Source organism: Podarcis tiliguerta (genome assembly GCF_965153285.1).
Source record: "Podarcis tiliguerta genome assembly, chromosome: 1".
NCBI classification, from domain to species: Eukaryota; Metazoa; Chordata; class Lepidosauria; order Squamata; family Lacertidae; genus Podarcis; species Podarcis tiliguerta.
This window is the reverse complement of record NC_139534.1, coordinates 67,868,740-67,886,266: the sequence shown is the minus strand read 5'-3', so window position 1 is coordinate 67,886,266 and position 17,527 is coordinate 67,868,740. Positions and strand designations below refer to the sequence as shown.

Below are 17,527 nucleotides of genomic sequence, written 5' to 3'. Positions count from 1 at the left end.
CACGATTATACAACACTGGAAGCTAAAAAACCTTCAAGGGTAACTATTCAGAAAGGTAACTATTAGCTTTTTGGTAGGGGGGAAAAAACACCCTCTGCACATCACTCCTTAGTATGTTTTGTCAGTTTTCTGCCAAACAGATGTATGAGATTTTAAGTGTACATGCTATAGTGTTATGTTGCCATAGCTTCTGTAATCCTTACTTAATGTTGTGTATCAAATTACAGGCAGAAAACAAGTGAAACAGACTTAGATCCGCCCAGCAACACCCTTTCCAGTTTTAAACATAAGGAATGGAACGTCCAGAAGAATGTCACACAACCGGTTTATAAATCCTGCCGTTGATATTTATCACTTTTTTCAGAAAGCAAGTAGCTGGGTTATGGTTACTTTAGAGGTGGGGAACCTAGGATTCTCCAAATGTTGTTGGGCTCAAACTCCCACCATCAGTCCCAGCCAGCACAGCCAACCGTCAGGAATGATGGGAGTTGCATTACAACATCTGTAGAGCAGATGGGAGGGGGAGGTTGCCTGGGGACATGATGTCACCACAGGAAAAAATGCCCCCTTTTACACAAGGCTTGGGGGAAGAAGGGAGGGGCCAGAACTACATGCAGGGCTGGTTGAGAGAGGCTACAGTGGTACCTCAGGTTAAGAACTTAATTCGTTCCGGAGGTTTGTTCTGAACTTGAAACTGTTCTTAACCTGAGGTACCACTTTAGCTAATGGGGTCTCCTGCTGCTGCTGTGCCACCGTGGTGCAATTTCTGTTCTCATCCTGAAGCAAAGTTCTTAACCCGAGGTACTATTTCTGGGTTAGCGGAGTCTGTAACCTGAAGCGTCTGTAACCCGAGGTACCACTGTATATGCAAAGATTGGCTTCTGCTCTGGACTAAAGCTTGCAACAAGAGACACCCTTGGGATGTAATGTTCTGCACTCCCTCCATCAAAGCTCAGGTATAAATATGTGTAAATAAACTTAAAGATACTACAGTCTCTAGCATGCCTCATTCCAAAGGTACACAAACCCTGGTTAAGTGCCAGGACCTCTGCAATCTCGTGCACTGCTCAGCAGAGACTGTATGAGCAACTTTGTCCTATGGTCAGCAAAATAGAGTAAAGTTTTAGATTCAAGAATACAGGCCATTTCACACATTACGTTTTTATAGTTACCGTATTTTTCGTCCTATAGGACGCACCTAGGTTTTTTGGGGGGAAATAAAGAACAAAAATTTTATCCCCCCCCCCCCAGCCGCGGGAATTCCCGCAGGGCTCTCTAAGCTGCGGATACCTGCCCGGAGCGTGGGGCGCTCTGCTTGAGCGTGCCTTGCGTTCCGTGCAGCAGGCTGCTACCCGCAGCCTAGAGAGCCCTGCGGGAACTCCCGCGGGCTCCCCAGGCTTGCTGATAGCTTCCTGAAGCCTGGAGAGCGAGAGGGGTCAGTGCGCACCAACCCCTCTCGCTCTCCAAGCTTCAGCGAAAGCCTGCACTCGCCCCATAGGACGCACACATATTTCCCCTTCATTTTTGGAGGGGAAAAAGTGCGTCCTATAGGGCAAAAAATACGGTACTTATGAGACAGAAAGTTCAGTTGCTGCAAAATGCAGCAGCTAGATTTTTAACCAAAACTATCTATACAGAGCACATTTTGCTAGTGTCAGAACAGCTACAGAAATATCAGTATTTTTGTTCAATATTTTGTGTAAAGAGTGAAGGAGTTGCAATTTCAAAATGTTGAAGGCTTCAAAATAGATTGTTAGACCAGTTAAGAGCTCAACAGAGAGCATGCTTACCATGATTGCAGAAGTCAAACTGTGATCAATCAGTTAGATTCATAAAAACCCTCCATTTTCTATAATGAACTGTTATTATCAGAATAATAGACAATGGCTACAATAAATATGCCATGTACCTGTGTGTGTTCTGATGTGCTTCTGTAGGTCTCCTGAAGTCTTGAAGGACTTAGTACAGTTTTCTTCTGAACACCGATATGGCTTCTCTCCGGTGTGGGTTCGGACATGGCTTTTTAATCCATAACCTTGAAAAATACAGTATAAATAATGTTTTAAAATCTAAGACTATCTGGATGATCATAACCATCTTGTCTCAAATTTTAAACATCTTTAATTCTACACAGACTTTATTTTCCATTGATCTCCATGTTTTATATCTATTTATTTCACACCAGCAAAATGGAAGACATGTGTTTGCAATTCAGAAACGGTCACTTTATCACTTCTTTTCTTGCATTATCAAATGGAAAATTCTGTCAATTATGGGTAATGTAAACAAATTTTTGTTCTGGGTTAGGTACAGATGTGTGGAACCAGCGCTTTACTTTTTCACCCTTCCCTCCAAGGACCAGATTGGTACCTAATTCACACATTTCAACGTCCTGTGTAAAGCAATTCTTACAAGAGCTCCATTCTGACCAGTCTCCTAGACCATATTTCTTATCTTAATCAATGGGCAAGCAGATAAATGGAGGGAGTAGAACATGATCTGTGCCACAGTTTAAAGGTCTGAAGGGCAGCAGAAAGAGAGTCTTTGGGGAGAAAAGTTACAAAAGTTACATCATTGCTCTGGACCAACAGAGCTCCTTTAGCTCAGTGGTGTTGCTTTTTCTTCCCAAGGACTCTTCTCTGCTGTCTTAAGTCCTACAGGCAAACTGCTTCAGAATATAAATTTTACTGTACTAATTAGTGGTTAATCATCCCCTTAAAGTCGAATGGCTTTATATCTAGAAAACCTCATAATCTATTTTTATGTTGTTTTCCTCTATGAAGACCTGTATCATTGAAATACCTCCTTCTCCTTTTGAATGATAAACTATTTTAAAAGTTAAATGCTTAACACATATATTTACTCAATCACAAAACCTATTGTATATCTAAAAGTCCCCAAAATAAGCAGTTATGTCTTCTTAACTAAACATGTGCAATTTCTTCTAGTATTCTTTTCATTCATGCAAAAAGTCATCAGTCGATCTATAAGAAAGCTAGTCACAAGTTCTCATTTAAAAAAATTAAAGGTGGGGGGCATGAAGGAATCCCACGACCCTACCTGTTGCAAATGCTTTTCCACAACCTGGATGGTCACATTGATATGGTCTGTCTCCCGTGTGTGACCTTTCATGTACCTGTTGAAAAAGGCCAATCATTTCAGGCTGTGGTATGTATTTTTCAATATAAGTTTTCACTGCTCCATAACTGGGGCCCTATGAGGCAGTCATCTCAAAGAGTCCTTATAGACATATAATCAGCCCACAAAAGCTTTTGCTCCAGCAGAGAAATCCTGTTGGTGGTGATGGTGGGCAAGTGACCGTTTGCCGGTTCCCTCCTTCCCCTTGCAATCCCCAGCGCCACCTCCCATAATGCTCCACACAGAGCCCCAACCCTACGCAACAGTGTGGGAGGTGACACTAGAGGCTGCAGAGGGAAGGAGGAATCACCAAAAGTCAGAGGGACTTTCCCCTGAGTAGAAGTCTGCTCAGGAGACATGAGCAAAGTGTATATTCAATCTTATTTGTACAGAGCGGTGGGAGGCCACAGCAGAAATCTAGTTGGTTATGCCTGACAACAGGAATTAGCTATGCCAGACCTATGTCCCCTGTGCAAGTTGGTTGCTATCTGAAAAACACAGTAGTGCTGTGTATGTAAGAATGCTTGGAAGGCACTTGGTGGTTTTTAAAAATAGGGACAATCATAACAATGTTGTGGTCAAAATATTTAGAAGGAAAGATAGCTCCCTCTGCCCCCAAATCAAGAAAACATCTTCCTCTACAGAACTAACAAAAAAGCTCTATGCCTTAAATATACACTGTGAGGCACCAGGTTTAAAATATTCACATTATTTTGTTTGCAAGTTACCAGCTGAAGGAGCTAACAAAATCAGAAGCTCTATCACAACACACAACTCCTTTAAAACTATCAGCAATTCAACATTATTCCATTTGGACCACAGCCCCATTACCCAGAGCAGCTAGAGACATAAAGAGTCTCAGTCAGAAACACAGATACAAATACACAATTATTGTGCTTTATATAATCATCTGTCAAATAAGGTCACAAATGGAGAAAACAATGAAAACTGTGCCTCTTAAGATGTCAGTGGTATAAGTGGTATTAGGGACACAAATTCAGATTGCAACCTGGCCAATTGATATACAATTGCATGACTTTATGGCCAGCATTATATTGCCAAAAACAATTGGAAAGCTTTGATACTATTTCAGTGAATACCTTAAGATGATGAGCAGTGGTGTACAGTTTTCCACATCCATCATAGTCGCACCGAAAAGCCTTGTCTCCACTTGACTGTGATTTACTTGTCACTCTTGTGCTATGGCTTTGCAAGACAATCTAAGATGAAAGAAATGATATCATGAACATTTCAGACATATATTGACATCAAACTTTCTATGAAATGTGGATATCTGTGTTTCCCATGTGATTTAATTGCTAAATTCTAAAACAATTAGCTGTGTATAGGGGTGCACTGCGATGAGCTCCTTGAAATGTTGAAAAAAATCCCAGGAATTATATTAAAAGATCTGTAACATGGCATATCACCAGCTCTTCAGGGAAATTTGCTTATAACCATACTATAAATCCTTTGTCAATTTAACTCATGTACCTACATTCTTCTCTCAAGCAATGTTGAGATAGTGTGAGGGCTAAGATTAACGTAAGAACATAACATCAGATGAGCCTACTGGACGAGGCCAATTGCCCAGCTTCCTGTTTTCACAGTGGCCACACAAGATGCCTGTAGGAATCTCTGAAGCAGGCCCAGAGCACAAGAGCCCTCTTCCCTCCTGTGGTTTCCAGCAAGTGGCATTTAGAAGCATTACACAACTGTATTGACAACTGCATCCAAGGCTTCTCTGTTGCACCACCCTGGAGTTGACACAGCAACGCCCCCACCCAAAAGACCCCATTTCAGCCCTGATCAGGATATGGCAGGGTCTGTTGTATACAGCAGATCATCCCCTGGCAGGGCAAGAATTGCTCTGAAAAGTGATTGTCTGATTTGTATTTCTTCTGTTGTGAAATGGTACCAGGTGCCTATGGGCAGAAGAGTGGGGTATAAATAAAAACCTTGCATATTCTTGCATTCTATATTTAGATTTGTTTTTAACTGTCAAGAGAATGTGTGTTTGCTTGACTACAAATATATCGGTACCTTTCTTTCATAGAAACAGAATTATTTCCAAAGAGAGAAAGAGCACATCCAGGTGTGCATCTAATAATGGAAGTATAGGGTACTGCTGTTACAAGCAAGGTACAGAAATTACAGTAATTACTCATAACTTATAATACTTCAAACACTTTCGCCTACTTTAATTAATTAACACTCATTTAGTTTCCTCACTACTTAGTTTTGACATAACTTTGGCAATGAAACTTCTCTCTCCAAATAAATACCTCTTCTGAACAATCCTATGCTGGTTTATTTGGAAGTAAGTTCCACAAACAGGGTAATGGTAACCCCCGAGCCACAGTGCTAGAGAGGGTTAGGATGAGGCAGAATTGTCTCTCTGAAAGGCTCCATTGGTGGTGGTGCTCAGCCATTGTGGAGATCCCCATTGTGCCTGCTGAAAGCCCAGCAGAATAGCCACCCTGCCCCACCTGTGCTGGCCAGCTCAAGCTGTACTAAACCCAGCATTGCAGATTAAGTTGATAATATATCAAAAGGCACAAGTGAAAAATTAGAACTGTGGGCCCAAATCTACGCCTATAATTTTTGTGTTAGACAAAGCTTTTGGAATGTCATACCAAAGCAAGTTATTTTTAATGTTAAACTGGAGTCATTTTGAAATTTAATCATATTTTTATTTTGTTAGCACTTCAGTGGACCCCAATAGCAGATTCATAGTGTCAAAAAACCCGATGTTGAAGGTTAGAGGTGCAGGAAGCCCATCTTATTTTGCATATGCCCAACTTATTCATAAACCAACTGGATGGAGACACCTTTTTATGAGCAGCCCTCCTGCACACAGAAGGGGCCTCAATTCAGTTAGCAGCTTCCCCAAACATTGCAGCTTAACCCATTCACTGTGGTCCCCCTATGCTGGAGAGGCTTTTCAAGGAGACTGAGGGAACAGGAAAAGGTAACCTGCTGCCAATTCCTTTCCACCAATGCTTCTCAATATCCAAATGATTAAAACCCCTCTAGTTAGGTGGATTTTATTCTCTGCAAGATAGTTCAGGAGGCAGATGACTCTGGGAGGAATATACTTGATAGCATAGCCAATCTAAAATGCATTTCTTAGATACAGAAAGAGAAACTTTCAAAATGAAATAAGGCAGCTTATGAAGAAGAATATTTATACCCCACCCATCAACTCAGTTCAATTATATCATAATACATACCTGCATTTTTTTATCTTGTTCATTGTCTCCTATCATCCCAGTACTACTAACACTGTCACTTCCTTCAATAGACACCTAAAATAAAGAAAAAGCAGAAATATATTTTGAAATAAAGCTATGGGATGCCGGGCACCATTTTGAGTCAAAATGGTGAACCGAAACATCACTTGGGCCTCCTCTCAAGATACTGTTGCCAAACTTGGCACAAGGGTTCCCAGGCCTTCATTTGTCTGGATGCCAGGGGCCATTTTAAATCAAGACAGCGGACTGAACTGTGACTCCATTCATTTTTTGGTACAGATTTCACCACCACTCAAGATATCGTTGCCAAACTTGGCATGATGAGGTAGGGAGAGTAGTCTTTGTTGAAGCTTGGATGTCAGGCACCATTTTAAAGCAAGATGGCGGACCAAAATGTGACTTTGGCATGACTTCACCTGATTTTTGGTGTCATGGGTCCAAACTCCCAAATTACACTATCAATTTAAAAAAGACAAAAAATATTGTTTTTTAAAAAAAATCCTGGGTAGTGCTGGGAAATCCCCACTAGTGGTCAAGGATTAGAATTACTTCCTCCTAAATGCAGTACCTCCTACTTTTCACTTTGCCTCACATGCTGCACTACTTCTCAACATTCACTAAATTAGATTTTATTACTTTCAGTCAAATACCTTCTTCATTTTTAACAGATTGTGTTACCTTTCTTCAGCATCTAGATAAAGGTCCGTCATCAACTTCCATCTCTCACTAGCTTCAAAGGAATCTAATACTTTCTTCTGCCTTTAATCATCTCTCCTACTGTCTACTCTTTGATTACAGCCAACCTGCCTTTTGCTTTGCTTTGAATCAATCTGATTCTCATCCCATCCAGTGTAGTAAACATTTAGTTTGATTATATGTTCTATTAAATTTCACAGAGCAAATACCGTACAAAATTAGGTGTCCTTCAAATTTACCTTGGCTGCATACTGTTCCAAAGCAGAGATGGTATCTGGATCAATAGTAGCATCTCCCGTATGAAGGCCTGCCACTGTGCCATCAGCCTGAATGGCTAAGATGGTATCTGATTGTGGAACCTGCACTGTATGGTGAATATAAGCAGTGGTACCATCTTCTAGCTGTACAGCTTGCAGGGCACTCTGGTCATAACTGTCTGAGAAATTATTTAAAGGCAAGAGACAATTGTAATTAAATTGTATATAAACTGTTGAAATGTCATCAGCCCAGTCCTGTGGAACACCCTGCTACCAGTGATTCAATGGGCACCTTGTACGCCAACTTTTAAATACCTGCTGAAACCTTTTCTGTTCCACCAGGCCTATGCAGGCAATTAAGAGTATATTCCTCATAATTATCTACTGATGCTTGTTTTTAATTCTTTTGCTTTTAACTTGCTTTTAATTTTTTATGATTTTACTGCACGGTTTTATATTGTAAACTGCTGTGATATATTTCTATGATACAGGATTATATATTTAAACCAACCAACCAACCAAGAACATATAGACCACATTTTTGTGTGTATTTCTTTCAAAGGATGGACATGGTTAATCAAGTAATACTGTTTTGAAACCTCCCTTCACTTGTATGGAACAAAAGTTTTGAATATTGAAGCAGCTGACAATTTACTATATAATGTTTAAGACAATGACAAAAAAATGATTCAGTTATTTGTTTATTGTTAGTTGGCAACAATGTGGAGTTGGAAATTAAACATAATAGAAATGACTATTCCAAATGCATTTTACCTTTTGAAGTGTGATGAATGAAAGCTGTAGTTCCATCCTCAAGCTGAACTGCCTGTCCATCTTCTAAACGAAGACTATCTCCTGTATCAGGAAAATAAAATTTCACTTCAATTACTTAATGCATTTATGATTTGCAAAACCAATTTTAACATTTTATCACCATTAGAAAATAAATTTGCTAAAAAGAGTAAACTTCAAAAAGTAACAGTATTTTAATTTTAAAGTTACAATTAAATCATTTATTATATTGCACTCTGTCATTATGTCAGCAGCTTTAAGCTTGTATTCACTGTAATATACTTACTACTTTTAGACATGGGAACATGTTGAACGTAGGCAGCTGAGCCATCTTCTAGCTGAATCACCTGACCGTCCATTAATTTGCCATCTGGAATATATGCACATTAAAAATTCAAGTGACTATAACCTCAATCAAGAAAGAGTGAACCACATGCAGAAGCAATTTTCTTTTTCTTTTGTTTACATTTTATAACAAACAAATTGATATAAAACAATCAACACATTCCAAAGGTCACAGCTTATACAATTCAAGCAGGACAAACCTGCCCCTTAAAATACCATGGTACATTTTTACACATCTGCATCATTTCAAGGTCTTGCTTGCAGCAAACCCCTCTCATTATCCTTAGCATCCCACAGTATGTGCTAGTATTCCAGTATTCCTTGCACTATAAAAGATCCTTGTATGTCTCACCTGCACCATAAAAAGCTTTTCCTGAACACACCAGATAATAATGACTGATGCCTTGTTTCAGGGAATGAAACATGTTCCAAGTTTTGGAGCAGCGTGATAAGGCCCATTTACTATCTTGAGTACAAGATCAGTATCCTACAATGCAACACTGTATGCATCCACTCAGAAGTATATTCCATGAAGTTCAAAGAAACTGACTTCCATGTAGGTGTGTACAGAAGTGTAGCCCAAGTCATTCTAAAGGTATGTACGTTAAGCACTTGTTTTCTACTTATTTAAAATGATTAAACAGTGAGTCCAGAGATATTTGCTTACGGAGACTTTTCTCTCTCATGCCTGTTTAGACACACTCGAAATATACCTTTAGAGTTATGCTGAATGTAGGCTGTGGACCCATCTGAGAGCGTAACTGCTTGTAAGCTTACTCCTTCCATGTTGTCCAAGTTGTCTCCATCTAACAACAAAATTCTCAGCATTACTTAATGTTCATAACACATATTTGTCCACAACGTAATGATTGTTTAATGTATACACTATAGAAAATAAATTTTAGGTTCAAGGAAAAATGGTTCAGGCATTTGCTATAGGTTCCAATTATCTTATGTGATGCATTTCAAAACCCAAAATGTCATAGTATGCTTCATAAATTCATCAAGATAGCCATTTTCTTGTCCTGAATGCCACACTGATTGGCACTGGGATATTAATCCGATTACTCACCTTGCACAGCTACAGCCTCTGTTAAACAGAGTGTTACATGCTGAGCCTCCATCCCCCCTCCTGAAAATTCTGTCATTCCCTGAGAGTCTCGATTTATCTGGGCTAATAACATTGTCTACCTAAAGGAAAAAGAAAGAGAAATTTTAAAATATTAACAATGGATTCAAGACACTCAGAATTTTTTTTAAATAGTATTCCTCACACCAAGTAATATTTTTGATAAATTTTTCATTAGAAAACATACAATTTTGCCAGTTCTTATAATTACGGTGCATACTTTGTTAGGGAGAGCATGCAGAAACTTCAAACCACAATCCTTGCTATATTGTAAGGATGTTGTGACCATTCTCACAAAAGGTCTCACAAAAGTATAGTCCTGGTTGTTGTTTTTAAGTTCTAGTACTCAAAGAATGTTTTGAAGGTTCAGAGTGTAATGAGTAAATTAACAGAAGTGTTTTAAAAAATATTTTGATAATTTTTTGTGCCAGTATAACTCAGTCTAAGATTCAGTGCTGCCTTCTATTATGGTAACAATCAATGGCAATGGACACTTTGGGAGCTTCAAGGAGCACCTCAGCTGCTCCAAAGCTACCCCCATTTCAGGGTGTCCAGCACCACCACCTTGGCACCTACCACCATTGCTGCTGCACCTCTCTCTCTCTCTCTCTCAAACACACACACACAAACACACACACACAAACACCCCGCCCCTTACCATCCCTGCTTTTCTGAGCTACTCAAGTGCTCCCTCTACTTGGAAAACTGCTGCAGGTGCAACTAGAGGTATGTAACCTTTTTACACGTGTGTGCACATTGCTGCTCTCCCGCCCTGCTTACCAGGGAAGTCAACTATGTTCTGCCCGTTCTGATTATTTTTTGCCCCCACAGAATGAGGCTGTTGTTTAAAAACAGCATTCTCCAGTATCAGGAAAGATATGAAAGGTGGACACACCACACTTTCTCTAACACATGCACACACAGCATTCATGTGCACTCACCATAAACATGCAGCCAGGCACAAATGCCTCTGCCTCTCTCATGCACTTGCACCCCACACCTACATCTACCCCTCTCTCACATACAGAAACCACACATACTTCTATCAAATCCCATACTTGCCACATTTAACAAATATGGCTATTCTCATTGTTCCTTCTTCTGCCATCTTTTTTTTAACCCTTCAAGGGGAAAAGGAAGCGCATCCACACCAGGTTCACATGGCTAGCAAGAAACATAGCTGAGCAAAGCCCTGTTGATCTTTCCTCCCACCCCCCCACCCCCGAAGAAAAGTCACACCATGCAGCAAAGGAGCCACGTGCACCATCTCCACATGGCCGGTAGGTCACAAAGCTAAGCAATGAGAGACACCCCCATTTGCCTGTGCTTGTGCAGAGGAAGCCTCACACAACCACAGACCACTACAGAGAGAGAGAGAGAGAGAGAGAGAGAGAGAGAGAGAGAGAAGGCTTTTCTTTATTTATGCTACCCATCTTCAATTACTTTTGTTTGGATGAGTGCGCAAAGGAAGTGCATTTTTCCTTTCCCAATCTCTGCAGAGATAGAACATGCTGCTCCTGGCTCTCTGATGTGTATGTGGTGCAGTATATTGCTAGCTTTAACCTCAGAAACCTGAAATAATATAATGTAGTATTACTAGTGTACCAGGAAGTATTTAATGCCACCATACAGTGCCCTTGCTAGAGTGATCAGATCACAAAATAATTAACCATATTTGAAATCTAATAATGATGCACATAACAGAGTGCCAATGTGAGTATTTGTATATGACATTGAAGTATGGTTCAGATTTCTTGAAGAGTATAATAAAGCCAGCTATTTCTAATATGTCCCTGGTGACTTAACAGAACAAATATTAGTAAACATTGCTAATCCCCTTTGGAACAGACAATTATTTCACTTTTGAAACTGATATCCAGGCACTGTACCTTAATAAAGAAAGTCCTGCCACCATTTTGAAGGCTTGGGACAGAATCCACAGAAGCATGAGTGGAGTTCTGCTAGAACAGCATGCCCTTATCTTTTTTTTCTCCTTGCCTATACATGCCTCCAAAATCTCCTCCAGAGTCCTTGAACCTTCTTGGCAGATTTGAAGGCACAGAGGGCTGAAGGAGAGGAGCGTAAAGACCAGCTGCATGAGCAGAACAGGTCTGTGTTCTCCTTGCACAGAAACATATTTTATTCTTAACATGGTTGAGAATTACATGTTTGCTTTTTAACACAAAAGCATTTTCCTAAGTTAATAAGCTAAGCGTAGTGACTTGCCTTAGGTCACCTTGTAACTTTGTGGCACATTTCTGTAATCATTTCCCACATTCCACAAAAGCCAAACTAGAGAATAGTGGTAGTTGAATCTGGCCCAACGATGCAGAAATTGGTGTCTATTTGTGTAAGATTTTGAGAGCCAGAAAGGGTGTGGGTGATGGGCACTGAACCCAGCATGCTGCTTACCTGTCTGCATGCTGAATGTACATTACTGGGGCTCTGCTGAAGAGAAGCTGTGGGCAAGGAAAGGGTTCTGCGCTCATTATTATTATGCCCTTTGTCTATAAAATCAGAAACCTCCCAACTTCCCCATTCTACACAATTGGGGTGCTTCCATTTTTCAATACATGCAACTGCTACCATCACATCCAGTTTGACTTTTGAGCTCAGGAACATATCACTTTTATCAGGATAATGAAAAAGTTTGTGTATATTAGAGAATTGCTTCAATTCAGATGCTGACGTACTGATAGTTGACATAGCATCCCTCTATTCAACAAGACTAGTACAAGCAATCTGTCATATCAGTCTCATTTTAATAAATATTACTAGGAAAATGAAGAATAAATGTAAGTTCGGTTTTAGAAACAACTTCAGAGTCTAAAGGCAAGTTCAGAGACTATTTAATGAATATATGTGCGAACCACCCTGAGATCTAGAGATGAAGGATGGTATACAAATATAATAAAGTACCGGTAAATAAGCAAGGGGTCATATAAACAGACTGCCTTGTATATTTTGTATATATCCGTGACTGTTGGAAGTGATATGTATTCAAAACAAAGTTTGTTTGTTTTTCCTGGAGATGCTAATTGTGAATAGCTAGGGAGAAAACAAACTCTGGTATCAAAGAAAAACTGTGTGGTATGAACAAACTTCTTGACGTACTCCCATAACAAAGTCGTAAAACAATTTAATTTTTACTTTGTGGTGCCTTGTTATCAGTTTTCGCATGCAGGGTTTGTACCCTTCTGAAGAACTGGTATCATGAAAGTCGTGCTTTACAGAGTTATAGAGAAATTGCTCAACAGTTAAGAGTGCCACTTAAGCTTTGCCATGATTCAAGAATGCAGTAAGCCTACTTATTTTAATTATAGTAAACTATTTAATTTTCCATTCTAGTGTATATAAGTGAAATATTTCTCTGATACTCTTATTATGGAATTAATCTATGTGAAATATTTAGACTTCTCAAAGCATAATTTAGGCTTAGAAAACTCATGTGGCACATAAGAGTATATGGTTGTATGTTGCCCACCCTTGGCTTACACCCAGCTGTGGTGATACTTTTTGAGGATATTAGCATGCCTCTCCTCTGCCAACTATTAGAAAATGCACTAGCATTTTTTTAATGGACTGGAAATATTGGTGTAAAATATGCCATATCATTCTTTCTAAAAATCTGAATTTGTATTATGATCATATTTGAACAATTTAAATCTGAAGCCATAGGGAGGAAAACTCACCCATGAAAGCAAGTCGTCGTAAGGCTGTGCCCAGAACATTCTATAGTTTAGAGAGACATGAAGACTGGAGTCTCAGCTCATCCACTTTCTCCTCCTGTCTGCCATCTAGGGCAAGGCAGCGCCTTGCTATTCTCTTTGCAAAGAGAGCTTGAATTTGATGTTCTTTTAATTTGGTGCCTTTATATGTAACCATGCAGGCCAACAGAAAAAGGTGCCTAATGGAAACAGCACCACTTTTTGGCTGCAAGTGAAGAATTGAGCATACTAGATTGCTCTCGATTCTTCCTTTGCAGCCATGGCTTGAAATTTCCCCACCTGACATCATATAATCAGGCACAAGAAAGGTAGATGTAGTTCACCCGAAGTGTTATCACAAGCAAAATCTGGCAGCATGGCAGGTCTAATCAGGCCTATGGGCTGGAGGTTCCGCACCACTGGTTTAGTACAACGTGGATGAGGCCACATTAAGCCTTGAGCTCATGTGTTCCCATGTAGACAGGACACGTCAAATTAAGTTTTGCTTTTAAAAATTCTCAGCTGAGTATTCAGTATGAAACAGTGGTCCTAATTTCTAAATAAGCCGAGTTGGGTTAACTAGCCATTGATAATAATCAATTTTAAACCAGGACCCCTGGTTTGTATGTAGCACTAAACCAAGATTCTTTGCAAGTAGAACTAAATTCGGTGAGAGTAGAGGGTTTGTGTATTTGGGCTCATGAAGGCTTGTCAATGTACTGCTAAACAATGGTTTTGCCTTAAGTGCAAACTGGGTCACTCTAACAGATTTGGGAACTTTCTTTTAAGTTCTTATGCTGGTTCTTGATCCTTTGTAATTAGCATCCTTTAGTTCTTATGCTGCCTCTTGAACTTCTCTTGTCCTTCTTATGTTTTATGCCAGCATTGTGAACTTCAAATTGTATCCTGCTTTGGGAATCAATCTGATTGAAAATAAATCATGCTTAAAAATGCAGCATTCTGTGTTCAGGAGCATTTTAAGTTAAAAGGTCTTGTAGAATAAATCATAAATGTTTCTGCGAAGTTTTCCCCAAACACAGCATATATGCAGATTAGTAACATTTATTTTATATAGCTATGCTATTGCTAAACAGCATGTATGTTAAGTTTTGAATACTATTATGTTGTCCTTTGTCTCTCGTGACATTTGTTAAAGTTACACCTATGCCACAACATACCTCCATGAACTTAAAATTTCTATTGAAATCATGAGTCTCAAACCCCATTCACTTGGGACCTGCTTCCTAGCAAACATGTGCATGACTAGGCTGCACATTTTTCTTGGATGCTGGCCAAACAATGTGCAGTGTGGAAGAAAATCCCGCCTGCCCTCAACATTTAGTCTTGCTGTAACTGAATTTTAACCACAGAACCGAATGAGGGTTTCAAAAACTAGGGCCTGTAGTAGACAGGCACCACTTTAGAGGAGGCATTTCTTTCCATAGCAGGGAATGCCTCTTCCCAGAGGGTCCCTATCGTAATCCACGCATGCATAGCATAAAACAAATAAGCTACTCTGCTTTCTTTGGAACCTGCCACCCTTAAATCTGCATTTATTTGCTTGTTTGCCAACCCAAACTCGCTTGTGTTATTTAACCGGTCGCTAACCGATTGAAAAGCGATCGATTAAGGCTGCCATCCTAAACATCCTTCCTTGGGAATGAGTCTAGCGGGTTCCAACCAACCCCGTGTTTGCACTGCGCGTGTGAACCGGCCCTCGCAGCACCAAGGGCTTTATAGGGACGGCAGCCCCATCTGCTCGAAGCTGGAGGCACGGAGGGGGCCGCACGAGGCGCCTCCCGCGCAGCTACGCAGATGCTGTGGGAAGACGAGCCCAGTCCAGTGACGCAGCCGCCAAAAGGAGGCCCCCCCGCCCGAAGCCCACGCCCCGCGAAAGTGGCCTGAGCGCCCCGTGGCCCGAGTTTATTGTTTAATGTGAGAACTCTCTCCCTCCTCGGGGACAAAAGCATCGCGGGAGAAAAGAGCGGGAAGCACCGAGGCCTAGAAGGCGGGAATATGGAGGAAGAGGGAGGCGGGGGAGAAAGCGCGGGCGGCGGCGGCGACGCCTCGGCTTTTATTATTATTGTGAGCCGCGATACGAACGCGGGCTGCCCCCTTTCCCCTCACTTTCCCCTGCATACAACGCCGCCGCAGGGGGACTAAGGCAGGCCGAACCCAAGAGTGAAGCGTCCCAGCCGGAGATGGCGGCGGTTAGAATAAGGCACACTGGGTAAAAACACATTTATATACGAACCTCGCCGAGAAATTTTCCAACAATTCCTCCGTCCGACCACCATGCACCAGGACAGGAAACGGCCGTCTCAGCGCCCGCCCGCCTACTCCAGCGCCGCCCAGAGCCGTGCGGGCGGGCCCCGCCACCAGCACTTGTATAAGGCTCCATTGGACAGGCTGCGGCAGAAAATACCGCCCACGGCCACGATTGGGCCACTGACCTACAGGTTTCATTGTCTATTGGCTGTTGCCGGATAAGCCCGCCTCCGCGCCACATTGACTCTCCTCTATGCTGGGTTTGGGGCCTCTGGAGGCGCCATTTTGTATCACGTCGCACGAGGCGCTAGTGTGTCTGCGAGGGAAAGAAGGACGGGCGCCATTTTCCCCTTTTGTTAGCAAAGCGGGAGGATGCGCTCGCAGAGAGGATATCGGCTGGCCTTCGAAAATGTCCCGTCCCCCCCCTCCCCCGGCGGTAGTGGTTTTTAAGGGAACCCCCCTGGTTAGGCAGATTCTAACATGGGGAAGGCGAGTGAGGAAGAGACTGGGGTGTTACGGCTTTTAGAGCGGCCAACGCCGTCTTTCGCCCTCGGGACTCGGTGGTGATGGCAGTCGTGGGGGGTAGGCTAGTCTTTGCTTTTTCACCCCGAGAAAGGCTGTGTTATGGCCACCGGGGGTGGGAATTGAACGGTCCCAAGGAAGTCCTTTAATCCCCCCCCCCCCCTGTAAATCGACATCATGCATATTGATATTTATTTCGCTGGAGCTATTTCGTATGTAGATAAAACTTCTTAACAGCATGGACGACTTCCCACGTTACAGACAACGTAGCAGGGGCCTGCTTTGCAAGATGCATCGGAATCCTGTAATATAAGGCAGCTTGGCTGCCCCCGCGCCAAATCCATCTCCTATCCTGGCCAAGCGTCGCTTTAGAAGGGAAAAAGGTAGCTCTAAGCGGCTGTCGCACCTTCACAGTTCACAGAGGGGGCAATTTTCCACCATTGCAGTTATGTCTTGCACAAGCAGACATTCCAGGAAAGATTTATAACTCACATCTTTTTACAAAACGCTCAAGCCAGCATCTTATGGTTCCCTCTCATGGTTTTACCTCAGAATAATCCTGTGGTGTAGGTTAGGCTGGGGGGAAAATAGTGATTGGACCAAAATCACTCAGCAAAATTTATTCCCCAATTCCAGATTGTAAAACTGAATGTTTCAATTGTGACTACAACCAATACTACCAAGATTAAACATTCTATAAAATTAGAAAGGAAACTGTTATAGCTACTTTATACCTTGCTTCAGGAGCCATCACGTTCTATTTTGGACACAAAGCATGCATTTGTGAAGGGCCACCTTCGTTAATGAAGAAAGGACACCAGGCAGAGAAATTTGGTAAAACAAGTGTCAGAACAACCAGAGTATCCATATATTTGTGAAGTGGGATCATGGTGCTACTTGCATACAAAAAAATAATAAATCCCTATGCATCCTTACCACCAGGGTGGAAATAACTAGACTGCAAAGAGCCCTGTGGCAGTTCAAAGATGTTCAGGTTAATTGTTGACAAGGGAATTAATAAATTATGGTATTGTTGCTGTGGGCTGTGATCTTAAAATGGTCATAGCAGCTCTATAGTTTCTACTACCGCATGTTGAGAGCATCTTCATGCACTGCTGCTGTAGCATGCGTTTTCCCATACAACATGATGTTTGGCAGTTGAAACCAAGAGGATGGGGTTTGTCACATAGGTCTTTTAATATGAAAAAGCTTTTAATATGAAAAAGCACCCACACTTTGGAACTCCCTGCTTATTGAAATCAGGCAGGTACCTCCACTGTGCTTTCTCAGTGCATTTTTGATTAGACTAGCCTAGCCAGCAGTACAGGATGTTGAGGTGTTTTGTTTTTAGCTTATTGCTTATCTTTTATTTTTAAATGTTTTACTGGTACTTTTATTGTTTTTGTAAACCACTGAGAT

The 17,527-nt window shown here is 41.4% G+C and overlaps 1 protein-coding gene across 8 annotated transcripts in view; it reads right to left on the bottom strand.

Moving 5' to 3' along the window:
• Window positions 1-17,527, bottom strand: part of ZNF143 (zinc finger protein 143) — a 27,134-nt gene extending 9,607 nt beyond the window's left edge. Inside the window, exons 1-11 of one of the 8 annotated variants that reach the window (XM_083407280.1) lie at window positions 15,573-17,527; window positions 11,055-11,183; window positions 9,555-9,673; window positions 9,196-9,288; window positions 8,424-8,507; window positions 8,120-8,206; window positions 7,328-7,524; window positions 6,372-6,446; window positions 4,239-4,358; window positions 3,061-3,136; window positions 1,910-2,035 (exon numbers count right to left, since the gene is read on the bottom strand). In XM_083407280.1, the coding sequence (XP_083263406.1) occupies window positions 1,910-2,035; window positions 3,061-3,136; window positions 4,239-4,358; window positions 6,372-6,446; window positions 7,328-7,524; window positions 8,120-8,206; window positions 8,424-8,507; window positions 9,196-9,288; window positions 9,555-9,666 (970 nt within the window). In that variant the 5' untranslated portion in view covers window positions 9,667-9,673; window positions 11,055-11,183; window positions 15,573-17,527. Of the gene's footprint in view, window positions 1-1,909; window positions 2,036-3,060; window positions 3,137-4,238; window positions 4,359-6,371; window positions 6,447-7,327; window positions 7,525-8,119; window positions 8,207-8,423; window positions 8,508-9,195; window positions 9,289-9,554; window positions 9,674-11,054; window positions 11,184-11,500; window positions 11,798-12,023; window positions 12,091-13,303; window positions 15,532-15,572 lie in introns of those variants that run through there. The other 7 variants (XM_083407283.1, XM_083407286.1, XM_083407284.1 and 4 more) reach the window with 7 other exon arrangements.